Source organism: Spermophilus citellus, assembly GCF_964194105.1.
Source record: "Spermophilus citellus genome assembly, chromosome: 1".
Lineage (NCBI taxonomy): Eukaryota > Metazoa > Chordata > Mammalia > Rodentia > Sciuridae > Spermophilus > Spermophilus citellus.
Window position 1 is genome coordinate 194340710 of NC_138182.1, and position 17807 is coordinate 194358516.

At 39.8% G+C, this 17807-nt stretch overlaps 1 protein-coding gene across 1 annotated transcript in view; it reads right to left on the bottom strand.

Annotated features, from left to right (window-relative positions):
• CAMK4 (calcium/calmodulin dependent protein kinase IV) overlaps positions 1-14809 on the bottom strand; it is a gene marked incomplete at its 3' end in the record, with an annotated part of 234535 nt that extends 219726 nt beyond the window's left edge. Inside the window, exon 1 of the mRNA XM_081302083.1 lies at positions 14568-14809. Coding sequence (XP_081158209.1) covers positions 14568-14728 — 161 coding nt within the window. The 5' untranslated portion in view covers positions 14729-14809. The remainder of the gene's footprint in view (positions 1-14567) is intronic.
• Positions 14810-17807: the final 2998 nt, after the last annotated feature.

Genomic DNA, 17807 nt, shown 5'->3' on the forward strand with positions numbered 1-17807 from the left:
TGACACTAACAGTAAGAGATGACGACCTAGTGTCGAAGAAACACTGATGGGTTGAAAAGTTCAACTGCATCAAGAAAAACATTGGTAAACTAACCATCAAGGTATCATAAGCATCCCATGTCTTTCAACGTTGGAAATCACATTTGGAATAAGTGGATGAAAATGTGGTCAGGGACCCAAAAGAACATTGGGTTCTGTCCTGACAGAGGTGCCCAAAGTGATCATGTGAGCTATGCCAGAATGCAGATCCAAGTCCTGATGGAAACATATGATACTCACGATGTGCCAAGTTTTATTTTTTAATAGCTGAGCTTCTAGTTGGCAACAGAAAAATCCTGTGCCAGCTGCTGAGGAAATAATGTACCAGGAGCTGGCAGGCACTGGCACTTGGAAAGCAGACAGGTACGGATACGCAGTAGGACACCAAGGTGTGAGTGCCTGGAAGGCTGAGGAGAGGAAGAGGGGATGTGGCCACAGAATTGGCCCAGTCTAGGGTCCAGCAGAATGCAGTGTAGGAGACAGTCCTACTCTCATTAAAAAAAAAAAAAAAAAAAAAAAAAAAAAAAGAGCAACAAAATGCAGAGCCAGCCCCAGTCATCCTTTAATAAAGAAAACACAGAGGCTGCATTCCTTGTGAAGAGGGTCTCTGATCTCCATTCCCCAACACCTGGAAGAAAGACAATGGCATGCATCTAGGAAGGAGAACAGATCACTTTTCTAGAACTCTGAGACAAATAGGTACCAAAAGGAAAAAGGAGCAGAAGTCTCACGGTCTGCGCAGGCTGCCATAACAAACGCCACAGACTGGGTGGCTTACACAACAGACATTACCTCGCACAGTTCTGGAAGCTGGAGGTCTGAGCTGGAGCGCCACATGGCTCTGGTGAGGGCTCTCTTCTCAGTTTGCAGATGGCTGCCTTCTCAACATGTCCTCACAAGGCAGGGACAGCTTGCTGGTGCCTCTTCTTACAAGGTACTATTCCCATCCTGAGGGCCCACTCTTATCACCTCATCTAACCCTAACTACCTCCTGAAGACTCATTTCCAAACGTCATTGCATTCAGGGTTTGGGCTTCCACATGTCAATTCTGGAGGGATATAAACATTCAGTCCATAATAAGGGGAGACACACAGAAAATAAAAGGGACTTAGGCTCTGGTGGGATAAAGAAAAAAATCAGAAGATGAGAGAGAGGTGCTTTTGAGCTGAGGACTCAGTATTGGCTTTTGAACACTATCCCCAAATAAAGATAGGCACAGAGCAAACTATGCTCTGACCTCCTTCATGACCCTCTCCTTAACCGCTATTTCTCTTCCTGTGGTAAAAGCAGGGCATGTGCTACAGGGCCATGTGACAGGACATTGTTAATTGATTACATAGCAACAAACAGATCGAAAGTCAAGATTTTTAAGAATAATTCACTTTAAAACAAAATTGAAAGGGGTAGGGAAAACAGGCAATGATACCTTCTTGCTACATTCTACCCTAGGTATCCACAATTATTACCAGCATTTGAGGGTCCTCGAAAGGAAGTGGAGATAAACAAATTTAGCAATAAATACATTTTTTTTAAAAAAAGGTGAAACACTATAAAGAAAATCAAAATCATGTTATTTGCAGGAAAATGGATAGAACTGGAGATCCTCATGTTAAGTGAAATAAGCCAGACTCAGAAAGACAAGTCTGATATGTTTCTTCTCATGTGTATAAACTACAGGGGGAGAAACATGACATGAAAGTAGAAGGAAGACTCTTAGAGAAGGGGTAGGAGATCGGGGGGCAGAAGAAGGGAAGACAAGGGAGAGAGGGGTTGGAAATGATCAAAATAGATTATATGCATATATAAATATTTTAAATGAAATCCATTATTTCATATCATTAATATGCACTAATAAATAAGGAGAATCTACACACTTAAAAAAAAGGCGAGGCATTTAAAAAGCACAGAATAAGAACAAAAAGTATTCAACACAACTACGGTTACCCTCTAACACAATTACAAAGCCTTTGGAGCTTAGAAAAGTACTTACTCCAGAAGCTGCCCTGTCTCCTGAATACAAGTAAAGAGAGGGTAATCACTCTGAGAATTCAACTGGAAGAAAGCAGATCTTGTGCCTAGAAGGGAACTTAGAGGTAGACCTAATCACAGAAGGCACACTATTCCAATAATTCCAGCCACAGATGTAAGTAAGAGGTAGAACACTTGCCTACCATGTATGAGGCCCTGGGCTCAGTTCCTAGTATTGCAAAAACAAAAAACAACCACCAGTATTTCAAAGACAGGGCCCTTTAAGACAGTGATACAGACACAGATAAAAATCAGAGACCCTTGCATTCTAAGAAAACTTAATTGTAAAAATCCTATTTGTGTAACTGACTCAGGACTCAACAAATATTTAATGCTAGGCATTGTGTTAGGTGCAGCGGACATAGCAGTGAATAAGGAGGCAGAGACTTGATGCTCAGTGGCTTACACTCTTGAAAGGGAGACAGGTATCGAAAAAGTAATTTCTGGATGTGATTCGCTGGGGGTTGCTGTAGGGAAAACATCCTGGAGAAAGAGATTTAATCTCCTGCCTGTTCCTGCAGCTGTTTGCCTAATTCTTGTATTTGGGGGGTTTTCACAAGATATTCCACAAACACTTCCTTTTTAAAAAAATTGATTTTGAGACAAGTTCTTGCTAAGTTGCTGAGGGTCTCCCTAAATTGATGAGGCTGGCCTCAAATGTGTGATTCTCCTGCCTCCATCTTCTGAGTTGCTGAGATTACAGGCATGCATCACAGCACCCAGCATTCCACAAACACCTGTGTGCTGAAGAATGGGCTGGGTATGGAGATAAAAGATAGGTAAGATATGGAGCTCCTTTGTCCAAGGAGCAGATGTTTTGGTGGTGAAGGCCACAAGTCATTTACCATAAGACCACAAACATTAGAAGTGGGCATTTGTGAAATGAGATGAGTGAACAGAAGTGGTAGAAGCTTTCTACCAGGGTGGGTAGGATGACTCTTGTGAGGATTAGCAAAAGTGCGTTTCAGACTAAGAGAGTTTTGTGCACAATGCCATAGAGGTAAGAGGATCATACAGGATCCATTTCTTCACGGCATGGACAACCTGCTTCACCATTCATTCTAAATCTGAGATTACTCTTCTGTAAAATGGTGGTGATAAAGATCGTGTAGTATTATTGAAATAATTAGAAGTACACTTTAAGGCAGTAGAACCATTCCAAGTTCCTGGTTACTATTGCATGATGGTGATCTGGAAGAGAAATGATAGTAGGTATGGTTGGCTGGCGAGAACAGCTTAGTTTGCTAAAAGGGTTCTATAAACCAGACCAAGTAAGATATTAATTCTGTCCATACCCGATTTAGAACCATTATTCCCTACTTTCCACTTTGTGACCTGTGAATGATATTAAGTGCATATGCCAGGTACGGAGCTAAGTGTTGTTTTACATATGTGATCTCATTTAATTGTCCTAGCAATGCCGAAAGTGACATACTCCCAGTCTTCATTTTAAGAATGAGGCTGAGTGAGGTTCAGTTCTATGCCCAAAGAGGCACAGCCACCAGGTAGCAATGTTCCTTTCTTAGCCTCTGTCTTGCTCAGCAGTGCTTCTCTTACTCCCACTGACTAAACTGTCCAGAATGACCTTCTTGGTGCTCCAGCCTCAGAGCCACCCAGGTGACAGCCTTGCCCAAGAGTCCTCCTTGAGGACTACTCCCCTCCACCCTTGAGGACTACCTGCCCCCACCACCTGCCGGCTGAAGCCAGGACCAGTGTTCTGGCTCAGAACAGACCCTGCCAAATGCTCCTCTACTGCCTTTGACTCAGTCCTGGCATTTCACTTCCATTTCTTGCATCTCCATAGCTTAAAGCTGTGTGTTGGTTTGTTGGACATTACCCTGATCATGTCCTAGGGTTTCCCCTTCACTACTGTGGTATACATGACAAGCTTTGTTTATTAGGTTTTAGTTCACCTTTAGCTATAGGTTGCTCTCAGGAGAGCTCACACGTTTACCTCAATGAACATTTTTATTAGCTTACACACACACTGACATTAAAGGAAAAAGGAGAGGGACCTAGAGTTCTAAAAGAGCCACTGCCACTAAAAACAATTCCTCTCACTAAAGAAATACCCAGAGGCCTGTTATGACTGAACACTTCAGGCAAGGCTTACTTATTGAATTGTATATTTTGAATTTCATTTAATAGCAGTCTTATTTTCTCAGTGGTTGTCTTGGCCGGGAGCTTTGAAAAAATATATAGGATCCACTAGAATGGATGGGTAACAGAATACTTACATCTTGCTAAAGAATGAATTTGGACCAGTTGTCACAATTAAATGACAACTTTGCATGTCTATTAGAATCCCAAATGGAAAGTAGTTCGTTACTAAGTTAAAGTGGTCACTAACTGTCCCCATAAGATGGTATGACAAAAAAAAAAAAAAGACTGTATGACAAGTGAGGCAGACCAAGCCACAATTGAAAGAATCTGAGCAATAAAGGATAAAATGTGAGCAAATATATCTATTGAACAATACATAGGATTTGAAGTAAGAAGAAATCATTCATATACTGCATTGTAGGTAAAAATAAATGTGGGAATATAACTACAGATCTGCTACCCCCTTCTCTTTTATGTCTGACGTGTAATATTAGCCAATTCTGTCTATCGTCATAAGTCAAAGAAAATTTATCCTAAACAAAGAGTGAACATGTCATATCTGTTTTCTTTTCCATAGAACATGCCATTCAGAGGGTAGTCTCAAGTCCAACCCACTCTCTTTTGTTTTGTCTTGTTTTTAGGGAATACCTTTGTCCCTGGTGGGTTTTTCAATAATGTCACCCTGAAGTGTGACTCAACAGTAGGTGGTGATGATGCACTTGTTAACAAGGTGAAACTTCACGTCCTGCACACTAGTGCAGGGCACTAGCCCACAATTCTCCAAGCACAGCTCACAAACACACATCAGGCTGATGCCTTCAGCCTCCTAAGTAGGCGGTGAGCAAAATTTTCCATGAAGTAAGTTAATTAATTTAAACTGAAGTTGAGGCAAACAAAGAACCCCTCTTCTCTCCTCACTTCCATACCATATTTCTGACCACCCATCTTTGTTACTGAACCCAAAATTCATTTAAACCTCCACTTGATGTAGAATCTGTATTTCTTTACTCTTTTTCTGTTTTCCTCTATGTGACTTTTTTGGTTGCAATGGCAAAAGTTCTTATCAAAACTTTTCATCAGGTAACTTTAAAATGCATAACAACTACATATATGTACCCACTTCCCCTTTCTGCACAAAGACACACCTTGTAATGGGATTTCTTTTCTATTCGCACTTTTATCCATTTATCTGATTTAAAGTCATTTTCATAAAGTAAAATAGCATTTATATGTAAATAAAGAAGTTTATTTGGTTCCCACTTATCATTATTTAATCCAGTAATCATCCAGTAAAATGCTTTTGAACACAAGTATTATCCACAATATTAAATGTTTACTCTTTTCCTGGTCTAAGTAACAGATCTCAATCCAACAACACTTCTTCCTTCTTATCTAGTCAGTCATGGGATTTGTAAGAGTTCTCCACCCCACCCCCCCGCTTTATTTTTTTTTTAAACCAACATAAGTTTTCTCTTACCCACTCCCATGTTTTATTTTAATTATAGGTTAGTAACAAGTTCTGACAAACTCAGCTGAAGATCCAGATGCTGCTTCTGTAGCCACCTTTTGCTTCTGGGTGTAAATATAATTTCATATATAATTACATAAGTTACAATTAAATATATATATTTAATTATATAATATATTTAATAAATATATATATTTAATTATATATATATATATATATATATATATATATATATATATATATATTTTTTTTTTTTAGACAAGTGTTCATTATGTTGCTCAGGCTGACCTTGAACTTGCAACCTTCCTGCCTCGGCCTCCTGAGTAGCTGGATCAGTCATACACCATGGTACCTGGCTTCTCATAATGTTTCATTCCTCTTTCTCTGGGTGTTCAGTTTTCAGTTGACAAAGTTACTGGGTCACTTTTTCTTCATTACGGGCCCTCTTTGGTCTGATTGCAGCTTACCCTTCCAACTTATCTGCCATTGCAGGGCTCATGCCTTGTAAATTTTGCAAAATAAAATGTATGTCTTATATTTTTCTGTTATTTTAGTACTTTTACCAGAGCTATAGCTATTAAAATCCTGGCATATTTCAAAGTCCAGCACTCTCCCATGAAGATACCTCAATCCTCTCAGATGGAACTATCACTCTGCTGAAAAGACTGCCGTGGTTCTTATTTCTCTGTCTCATATTAGTTTTTGTTTTCTTTCAACTTCTTTATTAAGTTGGTTGCATAAAAGATACACATTCTCATATTGACAATTCTTGTTATAAATAAAATTTACAAAAATAAGATATATGTACTTCAAAATATACACAATCCTGTCATTAAAAATGACATATACACATATATATACACATATATATACATAAAATATTTATATGTTATATATATTTACATATATGTGTGTATATAAAATCTGGATCCCTGTTACACAAAAAGATTTGGAAGCAAAATGTAAATGAGATCTGCTTTCAGAATACACCCTAATGTGTGTGTAGAGACAGTATACCCATAATATGGTTCACTTTGGTTCCTTTGTTTATGGTGTATAATTACTTAATCATCCACTTGTAAAATAAGAATGAACATTAAGAAACATGAAATCAAAGTTGCATTTGTTTTCACATTGATGCTAAACTCAAAACAGCAACCTCCTTGGCTCTAAATGGTAAATGTTTTCAAAGTAAAACAATTTAACTTTTTCTTAACCTTCTGAAAAGGGTCTGCAAAATAAAAAAAAAGTAGATTCTTTCATTCTACATGTAAGAAAACTAGGTTCATCCTGAAACACAGCATGAGCAGCAAAGACAGCAAACAAGCATCACTGTCTGTACACATGAACAAGCCTAGTTGAACCACACTCTTTTACTCAGACAGCAAGTCTATGGAATCTTCAGCATGGAGCCTCATGCAACAGAAATACAAAATTAACTACACATCTATTAGAAATTTCCAAATCCCTGCTTCTCAGCACAATTTTAGTGTACCTATTAAATATGGCAAGTCATCTAGAAAAGTGATTTTTATTTATTTGCCTATTTATTTATCTTGTATTATTAGATGTATTGCTGATGACTTATTATCAGTAAACTATGCATGTGGAGGCCAAATAGTGTTTTATTCATCATATTCATTCATACTTTGGCCTTCACTGAACAACACACATACTGCCAACAGACACAGTTGAGGTCATAATTATTCAAAAGGTCATATCTGTAAAGATGTGGACTTTAGGTGGCTCAAAGGCATGGAATTAAATAGCAAGTGATCAAAAAATGAGAACATTTTTCTCCTTTCAATTATTTTTCAGTCATTCTGATTACATCAGGAAGAAAACCTCAATTTGTACTACTATGGTTTTAACCCTGCTAATCTTTGATAATCTCTGTTCTTAACAAAGAGAACAATCCTCAGGCTTGCAGCCTTCAGTAGACAAACATTTCTAGCTACAATTTAATATTAATGTTATGCTTTCATTGTGATTTATTTTTATAATTTGCTTCTATTTATGAATATTCAATTTGGTTTTATTTATGGTTTTCAATTTAGTGAAATAAGCATTTGTTCTAAGTAAATTTAGGTTAATAAAGATAAAGTTATTTAAACAAAACATTAAGCAAGTTACAGCACAGATTGTATGCACCTATGACAGAAATCTTGGTGTTATATACAGAAATGGGAGAAATATTTGGTTGCAGCAGATATCCAGCAAATGCACTTAATCTGTTGTTCACTGTCTATACAGCTGAAAGAAAGTCATGAAAAAGACTAGCTTCAAGCTTCTAAGATAGTGGATGTCAGTAGGGCAAGGAGACTACATTTGATACATTTGACCATATCCAGAGACTCTGTAGTGTTCATACTTGAGAGGAAGGTTGCTGTTGGTATCTAGGGACTAACAGCCAGAGACATGGCTAAACGTTCTATAATGCACAGGAGAGCTCCCACACAAGGCATTATCTGGGCCTGAATTTCCATGATGCCTAGGCTGAGAGACCACACTGTAAGAGAAAAGAGAAAGGTCTACACGTATTACCCTTGACCGGTCATGGTGAATCACCCTCTCTAGGCCTTGCTCCTTTCCTCATTTGATCTTTGCCATTGATAAGATAAAGCCAAGGAAAATCCTTACCTTTCTCTACTTTACCTTACCTACTCTTGCCCTTCACTTGCAATTAGAATGAAGAAAATGGACTGTATTGAAGGATCTGTGTCCTTTATGTGCTAACACTATGTCCTCAATATCTGGACATAATCTCCTAATTAAGCCATTGGAGTTATGAAGTCTTCAGATGATCCTGTACTACAAAGAGATAAAAAGATAGTCAAGGTAAAGATTAATATGATCTGAGTAAAAACTTGACTCTAGCTGTCACTGATCTTCATGGAAAGTTATTCTTTGGCCTGAATGTTATGGTTCCTTGACTCAATTAAATATTAATATTTCACAGATAAACCTAACCTTGAAATTTTAAAAGATCAACATTGGTTTTATTAGATATGTTAGCTTTCCCAAGAGGGAGTTTTAGAAAAATAAAAAACTACCTCTCAGCCATATTTAAGAAAGAAGAAAAATAATCAACAAGCAAATAACAGCTAGTAGTTGAAGGAGTTTACTTGGTCAACTCTCAATAAGTTGTCTCAAACATATTTCTGCAAACACACAACCCACAAATTTATGTCTGAGGGTTAAGTGCTCACAATAAAGTTCTTTGAAGCTATTTTGTGGTTAGCATTCTCCCTCCCCCACCCTCTCAATATCTCCAGAACAGTTTAGAAGTCTTTTTTTTTTTTCAAAACCAGAAGTTATTTTGAACCTTGTAACAGTATTTAAGCATGGAAAAATAGGGTGTTCTTAAAGCAGTGATCCTATCATACAGTCCTTAATAGACTTTAAGCCTCTTTACAAAGAGTGCATTTCCAAGTACTTTAGAGGTTGGGATAGCTTGGAGGCATTGCATGACTTTAAGTTCAACTTGATTTAATGCCTAATTCTGACACACCTGTGGTTAAAGTGATAGTGAAGGTGAAACTGAATTCCTTTCATTTCAGAACCACAGAATACTGCCAACAGAAAAATGGCATTATTTCCAGCCCCTATGAGCTACAGAGGTGGTGGTTATCAATACTCACATTGAGAAGAGTGCTGAATGAGATGAGGGACATGGTCACATAAGTTTTACAAAGAAGATAAATAGGTTACAATATTTCACTTTTCCAAAGTCACAAGAATGGAGATCATAACATCAAGACCAACAGGCACCAGCATTTCAAAAAAAGAGAGGAAAGAGGAACACCTTCTGTGCCCAGTCCACTTTATTACCTTTGAGGATTTCTCCCTAAAATCATTTATTGAACACCTGCCAAGTACTATGCTCAATGCTAGACAATGCACACACAATAGTGAATAAGCCAAACCCACAGACTCTGCCCTCCGGAAGCTAACAGTCAGTATTCTTGCAAAGAGCCCACACAGTGTCAGTTTCTATTCTACCACTTGCAATCCCACCTTGCCCTTATGTCCACTGCCTAAGAAAAGAATCATGCACAAAGAACAAGACAGGGACTGAACAGGTATATTTTTAATTCCAAGTCAGATAAAAACCATACCATCCCCAAAGGGTGTAAGCTTCAAAGGCAGTATGTGTGGCGGAAGATTCAGTAGCCAGAAGTATACCCTAGATAGGCTGTGGGGGCCTAAAGGACAGTCTAAGGGTAAAAGCTGGGGCATGAGAATTATTAGCCAGGAGAATGACCCAGGTAGAGGGCTGAAGAGGAAGGGGGAAGGGAAAAGAAAGAATCTGATCCTTCACCAGCCATGGTGAGGACTGACTTCGTCCCCTCAAAATTCATATGCTGAAGCCCTAATCCCTAATACGATGGTATGGAGGTTGGGATTTAGGGGAAGTAATTATGTTTAGGATGAAGTCATGAGATTGGAGCCCTCATGATGCTATGGATTAGAAGGAGACACCTGAAAGCTTGGTTCCTCTCTCCGGCCCACCTTCCTCTCTCTACCTTCTGAAAACACAGCAAGAAAGTGGCCACCTGCAAGACAGGAAAAGGGCTTGCCCTCACTGGGGAAATGAATCAGCTAGCACCTTGAACTCGTACTTCTCAGCTCCAGCTCTGTGAGAAACAAATGATTTGTTGTTTAAGACACCCAGATATTCAATCCAAGAGCACAGGTTGAAGACCTTCTCTTTGAAAATACACACTTTTCATGTTCCCTTACAGGAGGCCTTTGCTGACTGTTACTTGGGCCACAGTTATGTATTTCTACTGGAGCATCCTGCTTCTCAGGCCTCTGAGTTCCTCTGCTCCACAGTGAAGCTGCTTCAGGTGCAGCCCCTTGCCCTCAGCCAGCCCAGATTCTTACTTGCCTAGTAGAATAGATCTTCAGGAGACACCAGTGTTTTTCCAAAAATCTTGGAAAGGGAAACCCAAAAATGACTCGGAGGCAAAAGTAGGAGAATTTTTCTCTTACAGAGTTGTGCCAAATGGACACTATTCAATGCTGTCAACTGGTCTGCAAGACAATTTTTAAAAGGACTCTGCCTCATAGTTCAATCTGGCATGCACAGATTTATGGCCTAAAACAGAATTCTCCAACTGAATCACAACCCATTAGTGGGATGTGAAATCACATGAGTTCAGCCAATATTTTTCTAATAAAACAGAATACAATCAAACAGCATAGAACAGAAAATATTAGAGTCCACTGTTGATAATAAGAATATGTATTATATCATCAAATCATTCTGTTTTATACACACACACAAACATACACACATATACACACCTCACTATCTAAATTTACTTGGTTCTTATCTTGAGTCCTATATAATTATATTTTAGTTAAGCTGCAATATAGATGTGTCTTTTAATTGTGAATTGGGTTGGGGAGGCAGGTACTAAAGTTCACCAGCCTAAAGAAACTATAGTAAGTGGAATGGAAATTTTCTTTAACTTTTTTTTTTTTCGGTTATAGATAGACATAATATCTTTATTTTATTTATTTATTTTTATGTGGTGCTGAGGATGGAACCCAGTACCTCACACATACTAGGCAAGTGCTCTATCACTGAGCTACAACCTCAGCCCCTGGAATGGAAATTTTTAAAAAATATATAAAATAATTGAAAATCTTTTTATTTTGTCCTAATTATACTTCATTTCTTTTTTGGATTTGTGCATCTGTAAGTACATCTGGCTTTGTTATAAATGTTCTCTCAAACTGCTGCAACAGAAGGTAGGAAACAAAAGGTAGGACATACCTGAAAACAGGATATGGGTTTAGATGCCCAAGGCCAAATCCCCACCACAGAGTTGGCCAAATCAATTCTTGTCATTCCCTATGCCAAACCACTGGGCAGAATCTGAACCAGAGGCAAGCTCCTTTGTGCATTAGAAAAGCATTTAAAATGCCAATTTCTCAAATCACTGGGCAAAACACCAACTGCTGTCTAGGATATGGAGCCCTAACTGGGATCATGACCAATTCCATATTTTTGAGTAGAATTGAATTTGTTAGTGTATGATGATTTTTAGAAACTTTTTGACAAACTTTGCAAGTAATACAGAATTTCAAATGTGATTTTAGAGAAATTAGTTCACCTGACACTTCTAAATAATCCCTATACATCCATACCCCCATAGTGAAAGTTAACGCATCTGCCCTGCTCTAAATGGCTACATGTGAATCAGTGCTACCAGCAGCTGCCTTCACAAGCACCATCCAGGGCTTTAGATGGGTCTAACCTTGGAAATTTGCTCTCCTGGTGTTTCTAAATATCCTCAGCATGTGTTGGCCCCCAATGGTCATAAATCCAATCCTCTTGAATTCAGTAGTCACTAATTTATAATAGATAATTGTAACAGAGGAACCAATAAATCATGAATTAACTTAATCTTGTAGAGTTTGTCTACACTCTGGAGCTTGCCACTCTTGAGTGGTACCACACAACTCCAGAGCACTGCTTTCTTAGCATGTTATTGACAACTGTGTACTAATGAATTGAATGTTTTGGCCTTAGAGTCACAACTGGTGAGCAGATTTGACCCAAGATGTGAGAGTAAAGACTTGAAACCAATTAACTAAATTCAACTTGATCACTAGTGTGGGAAGGAAGAGGACTTTTTATCATTTATCATATATCTACAGTGATAACTTTGGTTATAAATTATTAATAATTACATTCAGAATACTAGTTGCTGTAGGTTTCAGGTATATTTTGTTGAAAAAAAATAAGTGGTATCATGAAGTTATATTTTTCAAAGTCTTAACCAAGTAGTATAAGCATGTAACTCACCAATGCTGCCATCTACAAAAAACTTACCTAAACAATTACACATTACTACTGAAAAAAACAGAAGTTCACAAGTTTTAGCTTTTTTTGCCCCTAAATATCTTAATTTTGTGATTTTTTTTAAAAGAGAGAGTGAGAGAGGGAGAGAGAGAAAGAGAGAGAAAGAATTTTAATATTTATTTTTTAGTTATTGGCGGACACAACATCTTTGTTTGTATGTGGTGCTGAGAATCGAACCCGGGCTGCACGCATGCCAGGCGAGCGTGCTACCACTTGAGCCACATCCCCAGCCCCATAATTTTGTGATTTTTAAGAGCAAAATATACTATCAGTTTTTAAGAGCAAACTTGTTTGGTCTTATCACCCAAAAATTATGCAACATAACACCAAACTTAATTTTTTTTTAAATTCCTTAGGCATTCCCTGTGATGTCTACCATCCCATACGCATGTACAATTGACAGTTGTTTTTTTCTCACTTTTCCATCCCTCAAATTAAGGGAAATTTCTCAAGTTTCCTGATGGCAAAACTTATTCTTAAAGACAAGCTGTACTGATGGTAAGTCAGAATGGATTAGAAGCATCTGGCCAAGTTGTTACTCTGAAGGCAGTTAGGTTTGCTGCTGGGACAGTCCCTGTAGCATCATCAAGCACTTCCTCAACTATGTGTCAGTTTCTAAAACACCAAGTAAACAATTTTAAGTAAACCATCCCCTTAATTAGAAGTGTACACTGCAGTACTACAGCACATCACACAATTGTATACACACAATTATGCAGCACATCACATCATTAGGTTTTGAACCTTGTAAACCTATTTCTGTTATTTCATATCAATCTACATGTAACAGATCTTCAGATGGACACTGAAAAACTTGACCAGAAATGGATGTTTTGTATACATTATCCAATGCTAAAGTATTTTGAGACATTTTTAAGCATAACAAACTCCTAAGTTTTCATTCAGAAGTTTTTCATTTTCACATATCACCCATTCTCAATGAGTCTTAATAGTAATAGGAAATTGGAGACAGGTACAGCAGCGACAATTACACCTTCTGGCCAACTACCAACATTCAGAATTCTATTCTGGTCTCTAATTACATTTTAAAAACAGTTGTTAGCTAAAATATTTCCAGCAAAAAGAGAAAGGAAAATAAAATTGCAAAGAAGTTGCAATTTGTCAAGAGTTTAAATTACATCTTCAGATTCTGTATAGTAAAGGGCCCTGCATCTAAACTGAGTATTGAAACAAGTCTCCTCACCTATGGACAACAGAAAAGAAAGAAGGGGGAAAAAAGGAGATGGAAAGAAAAAATTCAATGGATAAAAATATTACAACACATGGAATCATTCACAAAGAAAATCTGCTACCTGTTTGGATCCCCAGGGAAGGGATGAGGGACTTTTATGCTTCCCTAGGGAGATGGGGTTTTACATACATAATTTAAATAAATCAGCAGAACTCTTCACTAATTACAGTGCCTGCACCCCATGTGCTGCTTCCTCTTTAAAGCCACACTACTTCATTATTCTGCCTTTAACTCTCTTAAATGATTCATTCCCCCTTTCACTCCTGAGCACACTCTGTAGGGAAGCTAGTATTTAAGTTTAATTCCTAGTGCTACTTGCTTTGGAGAGCTTGATAAGGCGAAAGAGGAGGAATCTAATTTAATAATTTTGTCATGATATAAGGGGCACCCTCCAATCCCCACTCCCCCAAATAACTAGAGAAACAGGACCCTCTAGCAAGCTATAGCCATGAGCAAAGACATTAATTGGGAAAGCAGGGCCCACGTGTGGTGAGAGCTGTCACCCTGGAGAAGTGGCAGCCGGCGGCGAGCAGGGAGCTTGGGAGAGTACCGCTGATGCCAGCCACTCCACCGGCCTAGGCACTCCGGGGAAGATCTGAGCCGCACCTGAGAAAAGCTTAGCTCCCTCCCAGTCACTAACTAGGCAACGAAAAATAGAAGGGCAGAGAGGCCAGTCCCCCATCCTCGGAAGCAGTCACTGTAAAGGGGACAAACCGGGTGCACGCTGCAGGCGTCCCCAGCCCTAGCCCGCGCCTCAGAGCTCCGCCTGGTCCAGGGAACCTGCCTCGCCCCGCCTTACCGTCCCAGCTCCGACTCCACCTCGAAGAAATTGCTCAGAGCATCCCTGTTGGAACCGTCGATCCAGTAATCCAAGACGACGCTCCCAGCCCCGGGGGCCACACTGGAGGTGACCGAAGAGCAGGACGAGGAGGAGCAGGAGGGCACCGTGACTTTGAGCATCTTCGCGGCGGGACTCCGGAAGCCGCCGCTGCTGCAGCCGCTGCTGCCACCGCCGCTGCCGGAGCTTGCAGCCCCGCCGCCCGCCGCCTGAGGAAGCAGGATCGAGAGAGAGGTGGCGTCCTTCACACACACGCACACACCCACCGCCTTCGCCACCCGGCTCCGCCGCCGCCGCCGCCGCCGCCGCGCGCGGGCTGCGGCTCCCCTCCGGCGCGCTCCGGAGGAAGGGTGGGCGGAGAAGGGGGTGAGCCACTGCGAGCGGGTGTGGAGAGGGAACCCGGAGTCACCGCCAGCCGGAGAGACGAGGGGGAGGCACCGCAGAGCAGAGAGATTCCCTCCCCTTCGCTCCTTCCCTCCCCCCCTCCCCTCCTCCCGCTCGCCGAGCCTTTCCAGCCCCCCTCCCTTTTCCCTTTCTCCCGCCCAGGCTGTGGCTGCCGCGGTGCCAGCTGAGGGCGGCTCCGGATGCTGGAGCTTGGAGAAGGCACCAGGACCAGGGAGCATCATCCCACACGCCTTCCCGCGGGAGCCGGCCGCCTGGAAGGAGACCGCGTGCAGTGGGCTGAGAGCTCCGGGAGTGGCGGGCACCCAGCGGATGGTGCGAAAGGAACCTGGTCATTGTTGGTGCAACTCATCCCTCCTCGAGCGTGTCTCCTAGGGAGTCCCTCCCACCCAGCACCAGCCAACCAGCCATCCCTCGTTCGTCCCTGTGTCAAAGCTTATTTTGGTGGCAGAGGGTGTCCTGTGGCTTTCAGTCCTCCAGGGCTCCGGTGCTCGCATCCAGTGGAAGCTGGAGGAAAGGGAAAGGCCTAGGTCTAAGCTAACTTGACTCACCTTTGGGTGAAGTCTTCAGATGGAATAGATTTTGTTGTTGCTGCTGGTGGCACTGCTGCCTCTGACACTGCTGGAGCTCCTAAAGAGGCACATGCTTGGCTGTGTCTAGTTGGATCTCAGCGTCTGAAGGCCAGCAACAGAAGTGGCTTAGAGAATTACAGGTCTGGAAGGGCCCCGGAGAACCCAAACTAGTCGAACCTTCTGCCTTAAGGCAGGACCTGTCACCATTCACAGCAGTAAAGAATGCTACATTTAAAGTTTTCTTCTTCACAAGAGATGTATCCCATCAGAAACATTCTTATGTCTGTCCATCACCTGTCATGGCTGTTCTAAGAATTGGTTGAATATCTATCACTATATTGATGAAAAAAAACAACGATAAATTCAATCAAGTAATGATAAGTGTGTGAACACTGGTTGATTGAAACTGGCAAATTAACACAGTAACTTTTCCTGACAGGTAATATCATGATGATGGACACATGCTCAATTTACAAATGTTCTTTAAAAGGTCAAATATATGTAAGTTCATACAAATTCTGTTACATAGTGGATTATTTGGTGAGAGATTGAAAATACATGATGTTATTATCTGAAGAATAAATTTACTAACCTTCATGTTAGAAAATCAACCTCATAAGCAAACCAAGATAATAAAGCTCTCTAAAGTAAATTCACTAAATAAATTTCCCTTGGCTTGGTGAAAGGATGGGCATAAAGTAGTTAGCTAAGCCATTTTTATTCACAACTCTTCCAGAAAGGTCCAGAAGTGGCAGCACTGCATGTAAATGCTTGTGCATCATAAGCAATTCTGTTCTCACATAGATCCAAAGCAAGCATGTTACATTGAGAGACATGATTAAGTCTCTTATCTCCTGCTGTTCTGGGGAATAATGGATGGAAAAACAGCCATTTCATGGCACATAGATGATTATAGAATTGATATTTACATTCAGCATACACTGTGTCATTTGACATCTATTCTTTTCATAAATGACTTGTAAAAGTGCTACTCACTCAGGTTTAAAAAGAAGGTCCCACCTTATCTGCAGTTTCATTCTATGGTATCAATTACTCTTGGTCAACTGAGACCTCAAAATCTTCAATGGAAAGTTCCAGAGATAAACAATTCATAAATTTTAACTTCACACTTTTCCATATAATGTGATAATCTCTTAATGCCATTCCATTCTGTCCTGATCAGGATGTAAATCATCCCTTTGTCCAGTGTAGCCTCCCTGTATATACTACTGCCCATTAGTCACTTATAATGTCTGTATGGGAAAAAAATAGTATATATAGAATTGAGGACTATCTGTGGTTTTAGGCATCTATTGGATGCCTTGGACTCTGTGCCCTGCTTATAAGCAGGAAACTACTATATTTTATTTAATCCCTACAACAAAACTTTTATTTTGGATGGATGTAAATTAATAAATATTATCTTAATACAGGATAGGGATTAAATAACATACAATTTACTCTTAACCAAACCACAATGAAAATGACCAGAAAATGAATAGAAGTATAAACTCAAAAAAAGAGAAGTAATGTTAAAATCTTGAACATATGGACAAATGGTGATTGACTTAGAAGACTGGAAAGACACGATGTAATGGGAAAATCCAGTTAGAAATATCTAATTCTTTACACAGAATCAAGAAATACTCTGAAGTTAGAATACAAGGTAGTTCTAAAGGTGGGGGGGGGGAACAGAGAACAAAACATTGGTTGAAACTTTTAACATGAAACTCCAGCCTAGATTCTCTCTCCTGATCATTCATAGTCCAAAAACACTCCTACCAAACTCTTGGAAAATACAATAGATTTAACTGAAGGTAGGATAAATTTTTTTAGGTTATTAGATATAAATAAAAACAGATTAAGTGAAACTCTGTAAAATAAGCAGTGAGACCCATGGGCTCTAGAGTGCTGGCAAATTGGCTTCTATCTATCCTGCCTCCATTCATACAGAAACTGGAGGATTCTTCACTAGGAAAATCGAATCACCCAAGATTAGAGAGGCCTATGGATACCAATAATTGGGTATCCAATTAGGATACCACCAGCACAATATCCTAATTTCTATAATCATCTTGGAGTAACACCCACCGTTAAACAGGCTCAGCAACCCAATGTTTCTATAAGCTATTTAATGTCTTACACATGAATGGACAAAGTTCCTATCATATAATGGCAGAATAGCTGGTATGAATAAGTCTCCTGTATATAAAAATTATGCTTCCTG